Raw genomic sequence first — 17486 nt, 5'->3', positions numbered from 1 at the left:
CTAAAGTTTCAAAACATTAGATGTTTCTTTTTTATACTACTTCTCTACCTTGATCACCTTTTTATTTCTTCCACAGTTGTAATTTCTAAGAGCATCTTCACCGTGGCTTTGAATAACATATTTTCAAAGTAGAAAGTATTATATACTGAACATTACTTACATTGTTTTTGAGGTTAGTATCTCCATGCTATCTTCAACTAGCTCCTCATTTTACATCCTTTCCCTGCAAGCTTCTGAATTTTTTTACAAGTTTCTAAATTTTATGTGTGTTTTCAGCATGGCATCTCAGAGATCCACCTGTTTTGTGTGTTTGCACCATAAAACCCCCATTTATACGTTGTTGCCACTTCCTGGTTTTGTGCATTGTTCATCATGCTGATCTAGAAAAAGGCAGTTTTTCCCAAAAGGCATCTGTATGGAATGTCCAAGACGCAACTTTCCTGCTCAAATAGTTTGGTTTTTGTCAGCGGATTCCTTGGAGAGCAGTCTTTTCTTTATTGTCTTCAACTTTGATGCCCTTTGTGGGCATTGTGTCATCTCTCCATTGTTAATCTACTTGTGGGACAGTGGCAGTTGCCTCTGGCCTGTGAAAGCAGAGCTTATTTCTTGTATTTGCAAGGAGGAGACATTTATTTTCAGCTGGTAGAAAGCTGATTACTTTGACTTCCTTCTGAGCCTTATTCCCATTGCTCATGATTTTTTAGTGGACAACTCATCCATTGGACCAGTGTAACTACTATTTGCATTAGTTTTTGTCCATTATTTGTCTTTAACTGAATGTCTACAACTGTTGACTACTGTGCTGTGTTTGGGTGCTCTCTGTGCTTCTCTATTGCTTTCTGTTTCTAACTAATTCTTGAGTTTTTGGTCTTGAGATCTTAGTGTCTGTGGGAGAACAGGGCTTTGCAGGCATTTCTGTAGTTCAGGTAGTACAATCGCCTTTTCTCTTACTCAGGCTCAGGCATGGAGATATTTACCTGTCTGAAATCATTGCATCTCATGCCTGACTTACACTTTTCACATTTATATGTGCAGGGCTCTCTAGATAGCATATTTACTTAGATAGATGCTGAACTGCAGCTGTGCCTCTGCCCTCTCCTCAGGAGTCAAAGGGAGCATGCGTGCCTCTTCCAGGGCACAAAGTGTGCTTGTGTGAAACTGATGGCATGATGAGAAAGAAAACTTTTATGCCCTCTAAAGTCAGGGGTCATTTCATTTTACAGAGTCATAAAGTGGCATCACACTGCTTTAGAAATAAATGGTGTTACTGTTCTGTATGGCAAAATACCGTTCCTAGCACTGAGAGTTCTTTGGCAAGAAGGGCTTTGGCCCTCTTACCTTCTCACTTTTGTGGCTTGTTTGTTGCTTCGGGACCTTTTAATGGTTGTAGTAGTACCCGTAGTAGTAGTATTTAAATCTGTGCTGGTAAAACTGCTAAGTCTACTGTATTTTTTTCACATTTTCTCAAGGCTTTACATATTTTCTTCCAGAGGTTTTAATTTATTCTGAATTTAAAATTGCTGAAAAGAGTATTCTGACTGAAAGGAATGTAGCTGTAGACACATAAAAGACGATTTAAAAATGACACAGTAGTGGTCCATATTTATACTCCCTCATCTTAAAGCATTAACTCAACTCATTCATTATATAATTTTCAATTCCTTTTCAGAAAACAAGCTGCAATCATTGTCATCCTTTTCGTTGTTACTGATGTTTGTTTATATTAGCTTGCACTTTTGAGAAAACACAGAGAACGGCATTATGAAGTTTAGCATATTACTTCTACAACTCTAGGGCTAGCAGTAGAAACGTCTACTCTGCAAAGTAAACAAATGTAATTGACAATTAGGAGAGAAGTATGCTGGATCAAAGACTAGCTTTGCATTAGTCTTTCAACTCTGGGTATGCCTTCAGATGTCAAATGTTAATTTTGTAATTGTACATACACAGAAGCCTGTGTGGAAATTTTCTTTTTCTCTGGGATTAGTAAGTCATTTATTTGCTTCCCTGTATAGGCCATCTGAAAACAAAGGACATCATTCTGAGTTCTTTCGTAGATCACAAGGTCCAGATTGTTCGATGTGTTGTGGTTCTTTTTTTTAGTGGAATGTGATACCACAGTGGTACGTGAGCACAGCATAACTGTGTGTGAACTAATTTGATGATGCAATGATCATCAAAAAAAAGATATTCTCAATGCTCCATTCTTTATTTGGATGGTGAAAGATATTTAAATTGCATTACAACCTTGAAAGATAAGTTGATTTCATTTTTTAGCTTGGCTTCCTTAACATTTTTCCAGGTTTTAGTTTAATTTTTCTTACTACTCTGTATATTTTGCAAATGGATACTGTAGACTATAACTTGAAAGTTACTTAATGACCTCTTTTCTTCCCGCTCTTCTTTCCCTGCGCATGGCACTCACCAGAAAATGTAACCATTTGTACTAAGCTTTCTAAATCTAGCTTGGAATTGTGCTTTCTCTTTTCAAGAACATACACTGATATTTGAAAGGTTAGAAGGATTTTACCAGGTACTGTCTAATAATTTCTGTCATACAATGCTGCATAAGACATGCCATCCAGTGCTTATTAGTGTGATTATACAATGTCTCAAGTGTTTCATAAAGCAAATACTTTGAGCAACCATGGAGTAATAACAGTGTACAGTGGAGTAATAACAGAAGAGCTTGCATCTTGGAGGTTGTAATAATCTCAAATTTGTAGTTCTAGAACTAGCAGAACTTAATATGCAAATCTCATTGCAAAATGGAGTCAGCTCTAGGGTGAAATGGGATGGGCTAATAACAATGTACAGTAGTGTTGTATAAGGAATTATGACATGAGGTGAAGAAAATATTGTGTTAATTGTTGCAGAAGATTCTTGGGTTTGGGACTAGATGATTCATCAGGTGTGCTGAAAGTGTATGCTCAGATATTGCAAAAGCAGAGGTAGATGCTGCCTGTCGAAAGAAACTGTTAGACCATTTCTTAGTGCCACTGAAACATTAGGTGCAGTATTCTAAATTACCTGTCTTCCTGGGAAACCTGGCTACGACTTATAATTTCTTTTAGATATTATTCTTCTGACCGTCAATTGAAAACAATCCACATGTTCATTAAGGGAGTTACTTAGCTTGTATTTCAAAGCTTTCCTGTGGGATGTGTATTTCTGTGGGCAGCACTTCTTAGGCTGCAGAACAATTAGGGCAGGAAGGGAGCTCAGGATCTCCCAGGAGTGAACAGGATCAACTTGGAAGGTCAAGAGCAAGTTGCTCAGACCTATCTCATACTGGGAAAGTGGTTCTTTATATCCAGTAGGAATCTCTAATTTCAGTTTTTGTGTCTGGTGTTCCCACCATGTGCTGCTTAGACCACTTGGCTTCCTCTGTTTGATGGCCTCTTCATGAATGATAGTATGGCTGCTGTTTGGTGCTCCCAAAGCTGTCTCTGCTTTCAGGCTGAGCCAGCCTGTTCCCTCAGCTTCTCCCACAGGTCAGATGCTTCATCCTCAGTTGTGCTGGTTGCTTTTTGCTAAACTAGCGCTGGTTTATCAGTGTTTTCCCTGGACTGGGGGAGCAGTACCTTGACAGGGTCCAAAGAGTGCTGGCCAGTGGGGAATGATCACTTCCTTTGATCAGTTGGCCGGGCTCCTTGTTAACACAATCCAGGCTTCTGGCTGCCATCTCTGCAGACAGGGCACACTGTGGGCTCCTGTTCGGCTTGCTGGCTCACATATGGCCTTGGTCCTTTGCAGCAGAGACCTCTGTTACTGCCAGGAATTTTCCTTCCCTGGCACCAGACTCTGCATTTTATCCCTGTTGAATTGCGTAGGGTTCCCCTTGCCCTGTTTCTCGTGGCATTTCTAGGTCCCTCTGAGTGACAGCGCTGCCCTTGAGTGTATCAGCTGGTCCTCCCAGTTTGATGTCATGTGGAAACCTGAAGAGTGTGCACCTGTGGTCCATGCTGGCATGTACCTTGTTTAGCGTCTTGTGTCAGTCACCCTGTGAAGAAGTACTGATGCCTTCACTTTGATATATTCTGCATGTGTATAGTATCTCTGCTTACTCCCTTCTTTGCCTCTCCTATTATTAACTTGCAGAGCTTGCATTGCCTTGCCTGTTGCTTTTGTATGCTGTACTAGAAGGAAATGTTGTTTATATTTTCTTTAGAAATACAATACAGCTAAGGCGAAAAAGACATGGAGTAAGAAAACCAGAGTATGTTGATCACATAACTGATGACCTCAGGGAAGGCTGGGGTGAGGAGAGATGGTTGTCTTCTCTTACTGTCACCAGCCCCCATAGCTTAGTGCTTCACTCCTTCTCATTTCCCTTTGGCCAATCTTCCAAAACCGAAATGTATTTCACTGGGAATTAGGTCTTTAATCAACAAACTTGACCTGTTAATGACATATATTTTAGATTTGATAAATAGTAAAAGGCTGTTATCTTTGCTATCTTTGCTATCTTTACTATGTTATCTTTTTATCTATGAAAGTTGAAAATAGAACATTCTTTTTAAAACAAAGTAGGAAAATATACTTAATATTCAAAGAATGGGAATCATGTGTGCTGCAGATACCTTATAAGAAGTTATATAACTGATTTATTTTCAATAAAAGGATCTATCTTAGCAAGAAAATTCTTCTCCAAATAAGATTACAGAGGCACAAAGATCAAGAAACTAAAACTCTGTCCCTCTCTCCGTAGATTTCAGTCTATATATTTAAATTCTTTACCCTCTTATATTAAATTATAAAATCCTTTATGGAGTTACAAGTATTTCCAGATGGACTAAAATACAGCAGTAGCATTACTTTATCCCATTTGAGATTGTCATACTGGAACTAGATAATGAACTTTTTGTTCTCTCTTGAAACTAGGATTGCATATACATATTAAGATAATTCTTTAATGATGTTTACTTTGAGAATGCTTACTCTTCTGCCATCAGTTAAGCAGTGACATTCTGGAGATGAGTAAGAGAAGTTAAATCAAATTTAAATTAAAGTTATAGTTAAATAACGACTATAAGATACAATCCATCTATGCAGATTTTGAATTATGTCGTATTTAAAGTTCATTTCCTTATTTTATATAAGTCTGTAGTTTCAAATTATTATTGTTGTTTTGATTTTCAGCATATTCATAGGAGTATATCTTTATAGGTTGTCTTACTGATTAGCATGTTTTAACTTTACCAAAGGTTTGATTATTATTTTTATTTTTTCCAGATCAAGGCAGTGTACCTGCTTGTGTGCTTGTTGAATGAACAGGATTCTCAAACTTTAGTTTTCCGTCTTTCATATGTATAAGGGCTTGTCCAGAATGTAGAAAGTTACCAAGAAAGTGGATGATACCAGTTTACTACTAATGAAACGTTTTAGATTATAATTTCTGCTGTTTTCCTGTAGGATATAGCGACCTGATTTACCATCACGAAGAGTGATACAAGGGCAGAGTTTAGTTTTTATTTTGTGGTGAGCATTCATGAGAGGAAGTGGTTTAAAATCCTAGCCTTTGCTTCTGGTATCTGCTTGGTTTTTTTATGTATGGAGAGTGTTGGATAAAGGCTTTTGTTGAAGCGTTGTGCTGAAAATTAAACAGGCTTGTCAGCCTGTTCACTTCTTGTGGAGGGAAAATACCTCTGTATTCCAACAAGTAGAAGAGAGGCCTTTGCATAGGATGTGTACTGTGCTTTATTAAATATTTATTAAGTATTAAAATGTAGACTGTCATTTTTGTCTTCCCCATCTATTTCAGACTCCAGGTAGAGGTGGGTCTCAGAGTTCAGATTCAGATTCATCTGCCACACCTGGAAATGCCGTGGACGTGAACAACGAAGGCTCCTCAGAGGTACTGTGCACCATACATGGGACTGATGTCCTAAATCTTGGATGCTATTTCTCTGATTCATGGAGCTGTTGGAGTAACTTTCCTAAATATCAGCTGTATTAAACAAATACTTGCAAATGTCATATACTAAAAATTGTTTGTTATTTAAATAAAAATGGAAGACTAGGCTATGTTTATATGTAACTATTAATTAGGCTTATTTATCCTAATGGTCACAAGCAATGCTTCCTGTAGTTGTAGAGATGAATTATTAAAATTAAAAGCAATGGGATGTAAGCATAAGGCTCCTTTTAAATAAATCTTTCATGAGAGCTGCAAAAAACAAGAATTGACGTTTTATCATGCTTGTACTCCAATTTCACCTTGCTTCTGCTAAGCTATAGTGTGTACTGGAAACCTCTTCCTTCTTGTGAAACATCAAATATATTGGGTTTTATTTGGTGTTGGAGTAGAAATCCTATCAGTGTTTCCTGTGCTGTATGCCATACTTAATCAGCAGAATAAGTTGTTATTCTTGCTGCAATCCCGTATTGCAATGTCTTTGTATTTACAGTGTTGTCTGACACTAACTCTGAAAAATACAAATTGACTTCACTGGCTGTTGAAGCTTGTTTGTGCTAATGTAGCCTGATTACTTATTTTAAAAATGTTTTGAGCTTAACATACAAATACAGTGCAAGGTTAATTACCCCTATTACAACACTGAAGGGGGAAAAGTGACCTTTCTAACACGGAATAAAGTGTGTGATGATTCAAATGCTCCTGTGTGTTGATACCATAAAAGATAAGATAAACTTTCACTGTGCTGTTTAAAATCTTGTCTGTGCATCTGCTTATTTCTTCTTTCTTGAAGCCTTATTGCAGTCCATGCAATCAGAGATTCCTTAATATTTTGCTGCATTTTCTACATGTCACACATTTTAGAGTCCAAATCTGTTCTGTGTGCATATTTAAAAATCCCTGAAGCAGATAAATATTCTTAAATTGCAGACTGAAATCTTACTACTTATGTAGTTGATTAAGGCATAAAAACATGCAATGAGATGATTACTTCTTTCTAAAGTTTGGCTAAAATTATACAATTCTGTTAACATGAGTGCACGATCGCTGACTGTACAGCTTGTGTGTGCCATAAGGTACCTCAGAACTAATGGAGCGGTATTTTCTTGACATGGGATGAGCTTTCAGTGTGGTGATGTGCTTGCACTATTGCCCCATTGGCTGTTCTTTCTACTGAGTCAAAACTGGATCAGACCAAAGGCTGCCTTGTCACCCTTGATATGCATGTTTTATATAAAAAAATGTATCTTTTAGCTGCCCATAACTCCATCATTTCTTGCAAAGAGTATTATCCTTAGCACAGAATTTCAAAGTCTGTTTGAAACTGAGCTCTGAACCTGGTGATGGGTATTTAGATTCACATGTAACACTACTCAAATCTGTTACCCTTCCTTTTCCCTCACAGCTTGCCTGAGGTCTTGTCTCTCCTGGAACTTCTCTTCAGGGGCACCATAGCTGGTCTCTGCAGAATGTTTGCTGTTTGTTTTATCATGATATTCCTACCTGGTTATCCATTATTATGCAGTCAGAAGTCCATTAACTTGTTTTCACTCTGGTTTCTTTGCTAGATTTTCTTATTTGTATTGTTGCACGATTCAAATAGAGAATAATTATTAAATCTGTGCAGATTTGCATGTTTCCTTTCTTCTCGAGCCTGGTTGAAATAAATCCTGATTTTTGAGAATTGTAGTATGAAACAGAAGGAGTGGGAAAGTCTGAATTCAGACTGCTCAAACTGCTCAAGGAGAGGTAAAAATTTGCTTATGTCCTGTCTGTGACCATGTTGGCATTCAGGTCACAGGCCATAATGAAGTCTTTCATTCACTGTACAGTCTGCCCAAGGAGGAAGCATTTGAGTCTCTCTTACATTTGCGGCTTAGGTCCCAGTGCAACTCTCTGCAGTGCAGAGTTGCTAAATATTCCATGCTTGCAGTGAGTCTACCAGTGAGATGATGCTCTCCTTAATGTAGTGTAACTGCCTTAACCAGACAGGTTTGCCTCAGACTCTCCTGCTGCTGTTGCAAACTTGCTTATTAATTTATAGAGGCATTTCTGCAATCTCACTGCACCACTACTCCCTCTTTCTCTGAAACATCTGAACACCCTTATGGGAAGCCTTGTGATGGATGTGACATAATGTGCCTTGTAATGCTCCCTTCACAGTTTGTTATGCAGCTTGTTCCTCTGTCACATGAAGGGGGCACCAAGAGTGTAAGGAAAACACACAGTATACAGCATAGTCCTAGTTTTTAAGGCATGTTTTAGATTTATTTATTTTCATGTCCTTAATAATTCCTCCTTTTTGCCTTCTCTGTGGTATTGGTATGGTTTGTAGAAGTTCTCTCCTCAAGAGGAAAACAGTTTTTGCTTTTGGTGATTATAGAGAGCTTTCAGCATACGAATTCAATCTTTTGATTCCTGATCTGCATTTTTTTATCTTAATTAGTTTCTTAAAAACAAATGTACATTTCACAGGGCTTCATCTGTCCATTGTGTATGAAAATGTGTGTAACTCCCACTGATCTGTTTGAACATTACCAGAGTGAGCACACTGGGACAGAAGGAAGACAGGAGCTTCGCGACCTCGCAGCTGTTAGTGTGGGTCTTGTTTATTTTGTTTAAATAGCTTTGGTGGTGGGCTGCTTTAAATGAACTACATATTTTTATGGTGTCAGCCTTTTAAATAGTTTCTTTTGATTCCTTGCTTAAATGCAATTTTACCTCATATGCATGATTCCAAAGTATACATTCAGCAGAAGAATTAATTCATGTCAAGTTTTCTGGTTTGCAGTTGTCTGTCACATGAGACATTTGCAGTATTGGAAGACTTGCAGTCACTGATATATACACTTTTTTTTAACGGCTTTTGCTTGATTTTCTTATAAATAAGACTGTTTCCTTATTTGATTTTCTTCACATCAGACTCAGTATCATGATAAACATGGTGTTGGATCAGGCACGTTCTTTGTGAAAAGAAATCTTTTGAGTTCTTATTAGCTAACGTTTCTTAAAAGCGAATTTCTAGTGCAAGATCGTACATTGGGTAAAGACAATAGAGGGTGGTAATATAAAAAAACTCAGAAACTTCTTTTTTAAACATGTTTAAGAGCTTATGTATTGCAGCAGTATTATAAGGTTAATAAGAAAACCAAATTTTTAATAGATAAGGTGACTGGATTGTTTATGCCCCCAAGAAAATGCAAAGGCTGTTTCAGTAAATTGATGTAAATTGTAGTGCATTTCTAAATTCTTCCAGTTGTGCAGTGTAAAACTGCACACTTAAAACAAAATGCATAGTTTTATGCTCAAGAACTAGAAGAATTTAGATTCTGGAAGTCAACAGCTTCCAGCTGCACAAGGCTATCTGATTCTTTTTGCTGTAAGCCTTGAGAGAGTAGATTTGACTTCTGGGGGTAGGCAGCTTGCTGTACACTAAATGGGTTGCTATAGAGGTGAAGTTTTGCATTGCTTCTGCCAGTGTTACTTTTGTTGAGATTTGATATCTAAGTGTTTATTCTAGGATGTGTATGTGATGTGATTTTATTTGGTTTGTTGTTACATTTTCTAGGTAGTGCTTTTTTCCTTCTTTATACTTGATATGTACTTGTACTGTATTTTTGAAGGGAAAACTTCAAATTCTTGGATGTTATTCTCAAAAATGATGGAAAGAATCAATACGTTGATTATTCTAGAGATAACCTGAGGCGTCATTTCGAGTGTGAAGTGTCACCTGCTAAAGTGAGAAGGATCTGTGATAAGACTGAGCTGTGCTGCTTTCTTGGAGTGGTGTGGGACCTCCTCAGAGCCAGGACAACTTGAGTATGGCTTTTGATGGACTCCTCACTGCCTCTTGTTGAAGCAGTGGCTGTCACTAGGGCTCTGTTGTAGTCAAGTCAACTTCTTACTTTTGTTATTTTCTGGTCACAATGCAAGTGCTGTACTGAAATAAGCTGTGGTTTTCCTGATGTGATGGTGTCAGTAGACTGTGGGATGTGAGCCATCAGAGGTGGTTTGATTACCTGAAGTTGTTGATGTTTTATTTAAGCTGGTTGTGTAGCATATTTATGGCATTGACTGCAGGGTTCTTGCCCACTTTGACTTTTTGTTTTTCCACTGACTTTTTGTCAGTTCGTTGGTCTGTACTTTTCACTGGTCAAGAGCTGATTACAGATTTTAACTTGATAAACCTGTGTATTGAGTGTGGCACTTGAAATACAAATTCACTTGTTTCTAGCTGTTTCCTGTTGCTGAAGCTGTGTTTCTTTGTACTGTGGATATTTACTGAGTAAAAGGTGAGAAACAAAGAAAGCGAATATGTGTGTGGGATTTTTTTCGGTTTGATCTTTTATTATATGAGAATGCTTAGAAGCATTGAAAACGTGGGGAATTCTGTTAATAACTGTAGTCAATACCAGTATGAAAAGTTTAAAATGTTTGACTACTGAGAAGTCAACAAGCAAGCTTATTGTTTGCTTATGGAGAATAGTTTGCATTTGTAGCGAACACATTGAAATAGCAACACAGCCAGGCTGTCGCACCTCATTCAATCTCTGCCCTTTCTGGGACAGCATTATAACAATGATAAAATGTTGTCAATGTCATCTTATGTAGCAGACATATGAAACATTTCTCAGTTTGCCTTATTTAAACTGTAAATGTTTAGTAGTATTGCTTGTAGAGTACTGTGGATAGTATATAATATTGGGAAGTGTTCAAATACCTTTTGTTGGAAACAGTGCTGAAGAAGCTTGAGAGTTCAGGATTTTTGCTAGTGAATTCTTTTTAAACAAGGAGATAGGATGTGTTGCAAGGCCAGTGTTTGGTCACACTTTGTGAGACCTGAAAAATTGTTACTTGGTTCACAAAAGCCTTAGTACCTTGATTTAGATTTTAGGTGTAGCTTCTTTGTTAACCCTTCTTCAACTGATATACCTACCAGCTGATGGAAATTTCATCAAGTGCCCCTCCGTTCTCCTTGCTCTTTCTTCCTCTCTGTCCTCCAATCAATGAATTGGTCTTTGTTCTTCAAGCACAAACATTCACACCTGCAGTGTTGTGCACAGCTCCTGTTGTGGGAAAGGTTTCTTGCCACTTGCCTACAGCCTGATTTATCGCCATCTTCTTGAACGGCTCTCTCTGCAGCCCTCTTGTTCAATCTAGGGGTTGAAACATATGATGACTGGTGAAAATGTCAGTGAAACACTTCATCTGCCTCCCAAGCTGTGATGAAGCCTTGCTTTAAAATACAATGGCCTATTCAGCTGCAGGAAAAACCACCAAAATGTTGGCAAATATCTGTCCATGTATAGCCAACTTAACCAAACAAATGCTGTATGAAAGTCACACACATTGCCAAGTTCCCAAATATTGTTCCCCAACTTTCATGTATACAGTGGTGTCACTAACAAAAGCTGTGTGGTGGCTTCTGTTTTATTTTCTTTTTATTGAAAGGAACGATACATTTCTAAACTGTGTCCTGCATTTCCTGACAGTCTCTGTTGGACGTTCAGAACATCTAAACAGTGAGTCACTATAGAGGCATAGTTTGAGACTTCTTGTCCTGTTTTTGTCAGAGGCATCCACAGCAACCACTGGATGGTACCCCTGCAGCATTTAGAAAATAGTGGCTGTTAATATCTATTGTCTTATCTACCAGTTGGGCTAAATCTAAGACAATTTTCAGATGGTTTTATTGGGTAGTCTTCATAAATTTCCAGACATTTAGTAAGAATATGTTTCTTGGCTAATACAAGCAAGATGACCTTGATGTTTTCTGAATAGGTTTTTCATAGCAGAATTGCAGAGAATGTAAATTGGCATAGTAGTTGTGCAAAAATGTGTGGTTTTGAAGTCAGTCTTTAAAAAGACTACATTCTTTATGTTTTTTCCCACTTGTCTCATATTGTAGTTGCAATTGAGTGAATCTTCTCTTTTTATGTGTGCCCTTGGAATGTTTCAGACTGTTATTGCACAGGACATCATGTCACTGCTTTAAAGCTGATATTTTATTCTCTTTCAGTTGCTTCCCAAATTAGGTTATGGTGCCTCTTTTCACCTCATGCTTTGTACATGAACAGAAATTATTGATGGAGTTACATTAGTGTATTAGCTTTCTTTAACATCTGAACAGTATTAAGAAAATGAAGAATTAGATATACTGATTTGATTTAATTTGGCCATGGAATATGACTTTTCTTTAAGAAATAGAGATCCCACTGGATTAGAATTTGTAATTCATGACAAAATTGGGGTCTTGTAGGTTGTGACACAATTTTAGTCTTACTCATCAATAGCAGTAAAAACATAAGAGAACTGAATCAGAAATTATGTTGGTTCTATTCTTCTCAGGAAGAATCCAGCTTCTTTTCTAGGAAGAAACAAATTCTACATTCTGGTATAAAATACTATATAAATGCACCTTTGCTCTCTTTGTCCAGAAATTTAAATACTTGTAAAATTGGAATGGACTGCAGGTCTTAATTATATTCAACGTGACCTTTTTACCTACTTTTCTAATGATTAAATAGAGATGTTATCTAAAAGCCACTGTCATCTTCCTGTTTACATAAACACAGAGGAAAGGGCTTTATCTGGTGAAAGACACGAAAAATGTCGACTGTATTTTCCTTTTAGCAATATATAAAAGGATTGACCTAATTTATTTATTCTTTAACTTAAAATATGTCATGATTTTTTAAATCAATATGTAAGCCTTCTGAAATAAATTATAAAATGTAGTCTTCCCCTTGCTGTCTCTGCAGACTGTTTAATCTGCTTCTGAGAACTTCCTGAGGATTCAGTTAATTGCTTTGATATATATTTGGCAAATACAATCTAGAAGCTACTTGATACATCTTTCAGCTCTGAAGTATCACTTATGTTTCTCTCCACTGGCCCTAAATATATAGTTTGTTATCTTCCATCATGTAAAAAGTTTCAGACTCTAAATCACGGTGTAACTAGAGAATATCTGGGTTTTAACTTGGACTTACTGTTTGAGTGCTGGTGAAGATGTGTATCTTGTATTGAGGATCATTGTGGAGGTTCACCTGCAGTGTAAGAAACATGAATGGTAAGCTTACTTTCAGTTTTCTAAACATGTTGGACTTTATTCACAGCATACAGCTTATTGTACCAATACAGTTGTGTGAGAGTTGCTAATGTCAGTCTGGATTCTGAGAGATAGGCTAACCTACGTCATGGCCAGAAGGTGTTACAGCCCTGGGCTTCAATCACTGCTATTGGCTTTTTGTTCATGCAGCTCACTGGAAACAGGCTGCAGTTGGGGGGTGCTGGCCTGGTATTTCTGAAAGGTCAATGGTGAAACTTAGATACTCAAATCTGTTTAAACTTAAAGCCTATTCATGTGAATGCCAAGCATGTTAAAGTGCATCCTGGTTTTTGGTTTGGGCTAAGGTGTCCTATAGCATGTGTATAGTAGAATAGTCATGAATGTTTTCCATATGGTAAAAGTGTCAGTTATCCTGAAATTATTCTGTAGGGTGGAGGTTTTTTTTAGTTAGATTTTTTTGTTTTGTTTTGTTTACCACAGTTCTTAAATATTTTCCAAGAAGGGAAAACAGTGAAGCAGTGAAGTTACACGATTCTCTAAGCTTGACTCATGATGTAAGTGCTGGAATAAAAGTACAAGATGTTGCAGAAGTTTTGTATGTATTAGTAAATGAAGCTCTGTGCTATATGAAGCTATTTGTGCTATGTGGCTCTCTACCACACACATCTGTAGATCAGCAGCAATCATAGCACCCTATTATTCAATTCTATGCAGTATTAAAATGGGATTGACTACACTATCATCAGATATTGCTAGAAGATGCTAAGGAAGCTGAGTTGCTATGGCTGTGACTTTAAAACTTAAATAAGGTGCCTTATTTCTTGAATTCTAAGGACCTGAGCACATTCCATCCAGTAAAAACTGTTTTGTCTATGGGACTATCCTACAAGAGGTATTATCTGTCTGCCAGATAACTCCAGTTTTAATTTGTGAAAAAAGACCTTTGAATGAAGTAAGCTGTGCTCTCACTCATTAGCTGATTAAGACAAGATTTCATATTAGCTCTAAAAGACCATTTCATTAAAGCTCAGGGCAAAAGGAGAGTAGTTGTCAGAAGAAGAGAGATTGAATGCATCTATATGTAGGTGTCTCAGGCTCCAGTTACCGATGATGGAGCCCTGGGAGTTGTTATGCTGACCCTACCTAAGGTATACACATTTGTTCAGTCAGATGACTAGTTTCTTGCTCCATTAACTGTGTTAAATAGCTCTGCATTGGTATTGACTGGGGAGTAGACATCTACATGTAAATGTTAGGGGTTTTTTTAAACTTCAGTTGGGAGCCTTTAACTGATGAAAAAAAATCATTAAAAGTAACACAATATTCTGAAAAGGCTGAAATTTTCAAAATACATCCTTACACAGCCAACCCCACTACCCCTAGTCCTGCAGAGTAATATAAGGAGAAGACAGAAACGGAGAAACCATTCAGTCCTACACATTTATTTTCCTGTTACAGAAACTACTTCTGCATCCAGTTTAAAATCATGTGAGGATTAGGAGGTAGCCTGCAGTTGGTCTGGTTGTGCACTTGTCTGCCTGTGGGTCTGTGCCCTGCTTTTGCTGGGCACTGTGTTTCAGTGTTGTAAAGTTCTTCTAATAGTTAATAGCTCTGTAAATTATTTTAGTACAAAAATCCCCCAAACCCCACACTAGTTTTTGTAGCCAGAGTTTCCTTCTAGTGTTGTTTTTAGTATCTTGGCATACTTCCCAAAGAATGCTGTCTTAATGATTCATACAAATATTAATGTTACCAGAAAAAAATAATTTACCTTGGATGGCTTTGAGGAGATAGAGCACTGAGAAGCTTAACTTTATCAAGCCTGAAAATAAATCTCAACTGTTAGAGAGGAAAAGTAGTTTTTTGCTCTTCGGGTTTATTAGTGAGTCTGTCTTGAGAAAGGTAGATAAGAAAGCTTCTGGTGCTTTCATGGAGTCTGAGATATTTTGTGAAATTTGGCATTGTAACTCAAGGCAAGATGCTTTCCTACAGAGCTTCTACGTAGCAGTTTCTGTTGTGCTGTGAGTGAAACCCGTGTGTTTTGGAGTCTTTGCACTGCGGAAGGCCTGTCCCACTGCAAACAGCATGGTGCTCTGGTAGTGCTTGATGCTTGGCATGACTCATGGGCCTCCTGAAAGAGGACATTTCCCTTGGGATGAGAAGATTGGGATTTGAAGTTTAGCATTTCACTCCTTGTCATTGAAATGCCTGGATTATTGGATGGGGGCTATAATGAGCTTTAAATTGTGTGCTGTCTCCTACTTGGTTGTTTGTGTAGGTATAATTGGGGTTTGGTTTGAATGCCTTTGGTTTTTTTACTGTTCTTTCTGTACATTACTTCAGAAATTCTGTGGCGATTTCAAGAACTCTTTCCTGATAGAAACTAGAGCATGTAGTTGTTATAATTTATTTTTTGTTTTCTGTGAAGCTGACAGGCATCTGCAAAAATCTTTAAATTCAATAAATTGTCATTTCTTGGTGAGATGGCATAAAAACAAACCCAAGTAATCATCATTTAACTTCTTTTAGGCTCCTTTCTTCCTGTATAAAGTGAAAGATGAAACCCAACTAGAAACATCAGCCAGGGAATCATGAGTTACGGTGCAGCACTGAAGGGGCTGTAAATGCTGTCTTCACTTTTACTAAATGAAGAATGTGAAATACCTTTCACTTCTCCATGGCTGTGCTTTATGCAAAGTAATCCCTAAGTACATGTTAAAAGGAAACTGACGAAAATTCAAGATACTCTCATACTTGCTTCTTGAGTAAAGGAGTCTGTTAGTTAAGGTATCCAGGTGTCTGGGCAGAGAGTGATTTCAGCTCTTTTGTGAGCTCTCCGCTTTGGTCAGTGCAGGAGGAAGAGACGGGAGCTGGGTGTGGTGATCCAAGGCAAAGCTTTATTCTTCTTTCCTTGAAGGGGTCCAGGGACGAACAGGCTCAAAGGGATCTGAGGGAGCAGGGTTGATATAGGAAAGCCAGGGGGTGGGGTAAAGCAGCAAACGAATCATCTGAGGGCTCAGGGGAGGTACAAAGGGGGAAGGGCCAATGGGGTAAAGGCAATTTACATGAAACAGGGAGGCATGCTGGGAGTAACTTCTTGTAACCATTATGAGAGGAGTGCCTAAGGGCATAACCTCCAGGGGAGTGATGCAGATTCTCTCATTGAGAGGCTTTCAGCCTCCACATCCAGGTGCAGGCTTACTGGGAAGGATGCCTCAGCTGCTCCCTGAAGCTGTGATGACCTGTATTACATCTCTAGGTTGTAGCTACACAATCTCCTCTTTATGCAAGACAGGTGTGGTTCTGATACAGGAATATGTTGGACCTGATATAAATTCCTGCAAACTGACAGAAATGTTCGCTAAATTTAAGCATCTCAGACTATGAGGTTTCTTCCCCTCTTACATGTTTGTCTTTGGAATAGTAAAACACACTTTTGACCATATTTACAAAGTTCATCTCAAGGTGATACTGAGAGATATTTTTTATTTGGCTGTATTTAATTTTAATTTTTAAAGAGATTTTAAAATTAGTGATACACCAACCCAATTTTCTAAACAAGATTGTCACTGGGGCTGATAGTAACAGATCCAGGAAACTATACACTTCTGTCTGTTACTGCCTGCTGCCAGGAAGATCCTGATAATTCTGATTTTCCTGCTGTAAAGAGAACTGAATTAGTGCTTCTGAGCCAACATTGGATATTATCAGTCTGTGAGGGGCAGCTGGTTCCTGGGTTCATGCAGTTTGAGGCTCTGATGTATGAGTGGTAGTTGCCTGCATCTATAGGAGCTGGTGTTCCTGTCCACCTCTGCACAGGAAAGATGACATTTTCCATGGCAAGGGCACCTTGTTGCTGAAGGGTAATGGCTCACTCTGTTAGAGCCTGTATGTCAGACCTCTAGCAAAAACTGCATTAAATTAATTGTGCAGTTGAGAGCTGACTCCCACAGTGCCAGGTCCCCCAAAACTGAGGCCAGCCACGGTCATGAGAATGCTGGTGGAGAGCTTGTGGCTGGTGAGTGATGCATTCTTTATCCCTGCTCGTGTAAGAGGAAGGCAGTTTCTAACAAGGAGAGGAAGAGGTTTTATCCATGTTTCCCCCCTCTGCCAGTGTCAGTATGCCTGCCTCCCAAGAGCTCCCATCCACCCTGGAAGCTCAAAACTGCAGCACATTCCCTTTGCTCAGCAGCTCTGCTCTGCTTCTGGCCCCTTGTCCTTGTGGACATTGCCTTTAAATCTGCCTCCCTGCCTGCCTGGGAAATCTTGGCTGGCGTTGCCCAATAATTGAGATGAATGATTGCTGTTCCCCTGGGCTAATTGCACATGTAATCTATTCTTTCCTCTTCTCTAGGGCTCCTATCTGCACAGAACAAACCCCAAGCACAATAAAACCACAAAAAAAAGAAAAAAAAAGAAAAAAAAAAAAAGAAAAACCAAGCAAAGAAACAGATTTTATTGTTTAAATTAAAAGAGATAAAGGGCAAAAGGAAGGAG

The 17486-nt window shown here is 38.3% G+C and overlaps 1 protein-coding gene across 4 annotated transcripts in view; it reads left to right on the top strand.

Annotated features, from left to right (window-relative positions):
* EEA1 (early endosome antigen 1) overlaps positions 1 to 17486 on the top strand; it is a 75914-nt gene that overhangs the window by 11782 nt on the left and 46646 nt on the right. For 2 of the 4 annotated variants that reach the window (XM_088165053.1, XM_014889145.2), the window contains exons 2-3: positions 5765 to 5857; positions 8393 to 8515. In XM_088165053.1, coding sequence (XP_088021179.1) covers positions 5765 to 5857; positions 8393 to 8515 — 216 coding nt within the window. Of the gene's footprint in view, positions 1 to 5764; positions 5858 to 7322; positions 8516 to 17486 lie in introns of those variants that run through there. The other 2 variants (XM_088165054.1, XM_014889159.2) reach the window with 2 other exon arrangements.

Source organism: Sturnus vulgaris, chromosome 5, assembly GCF_052056855.1.
Source record: "Sturnus vulgaris isolate bStuVul1 chromosome 5, bStuVul1.hap1, whole genome shotgun sequence".
Classification (NCBI taxonomy): domain Eukaryota; kingdom Metazoa; phylum Chordata; class Aves; order Passeriformes; family Sturnidae; genus Sturnus; species Sturnus vulgaris.
This window is presented reverse-complemented; position numbering and strand designations above follow the sequence as displayed.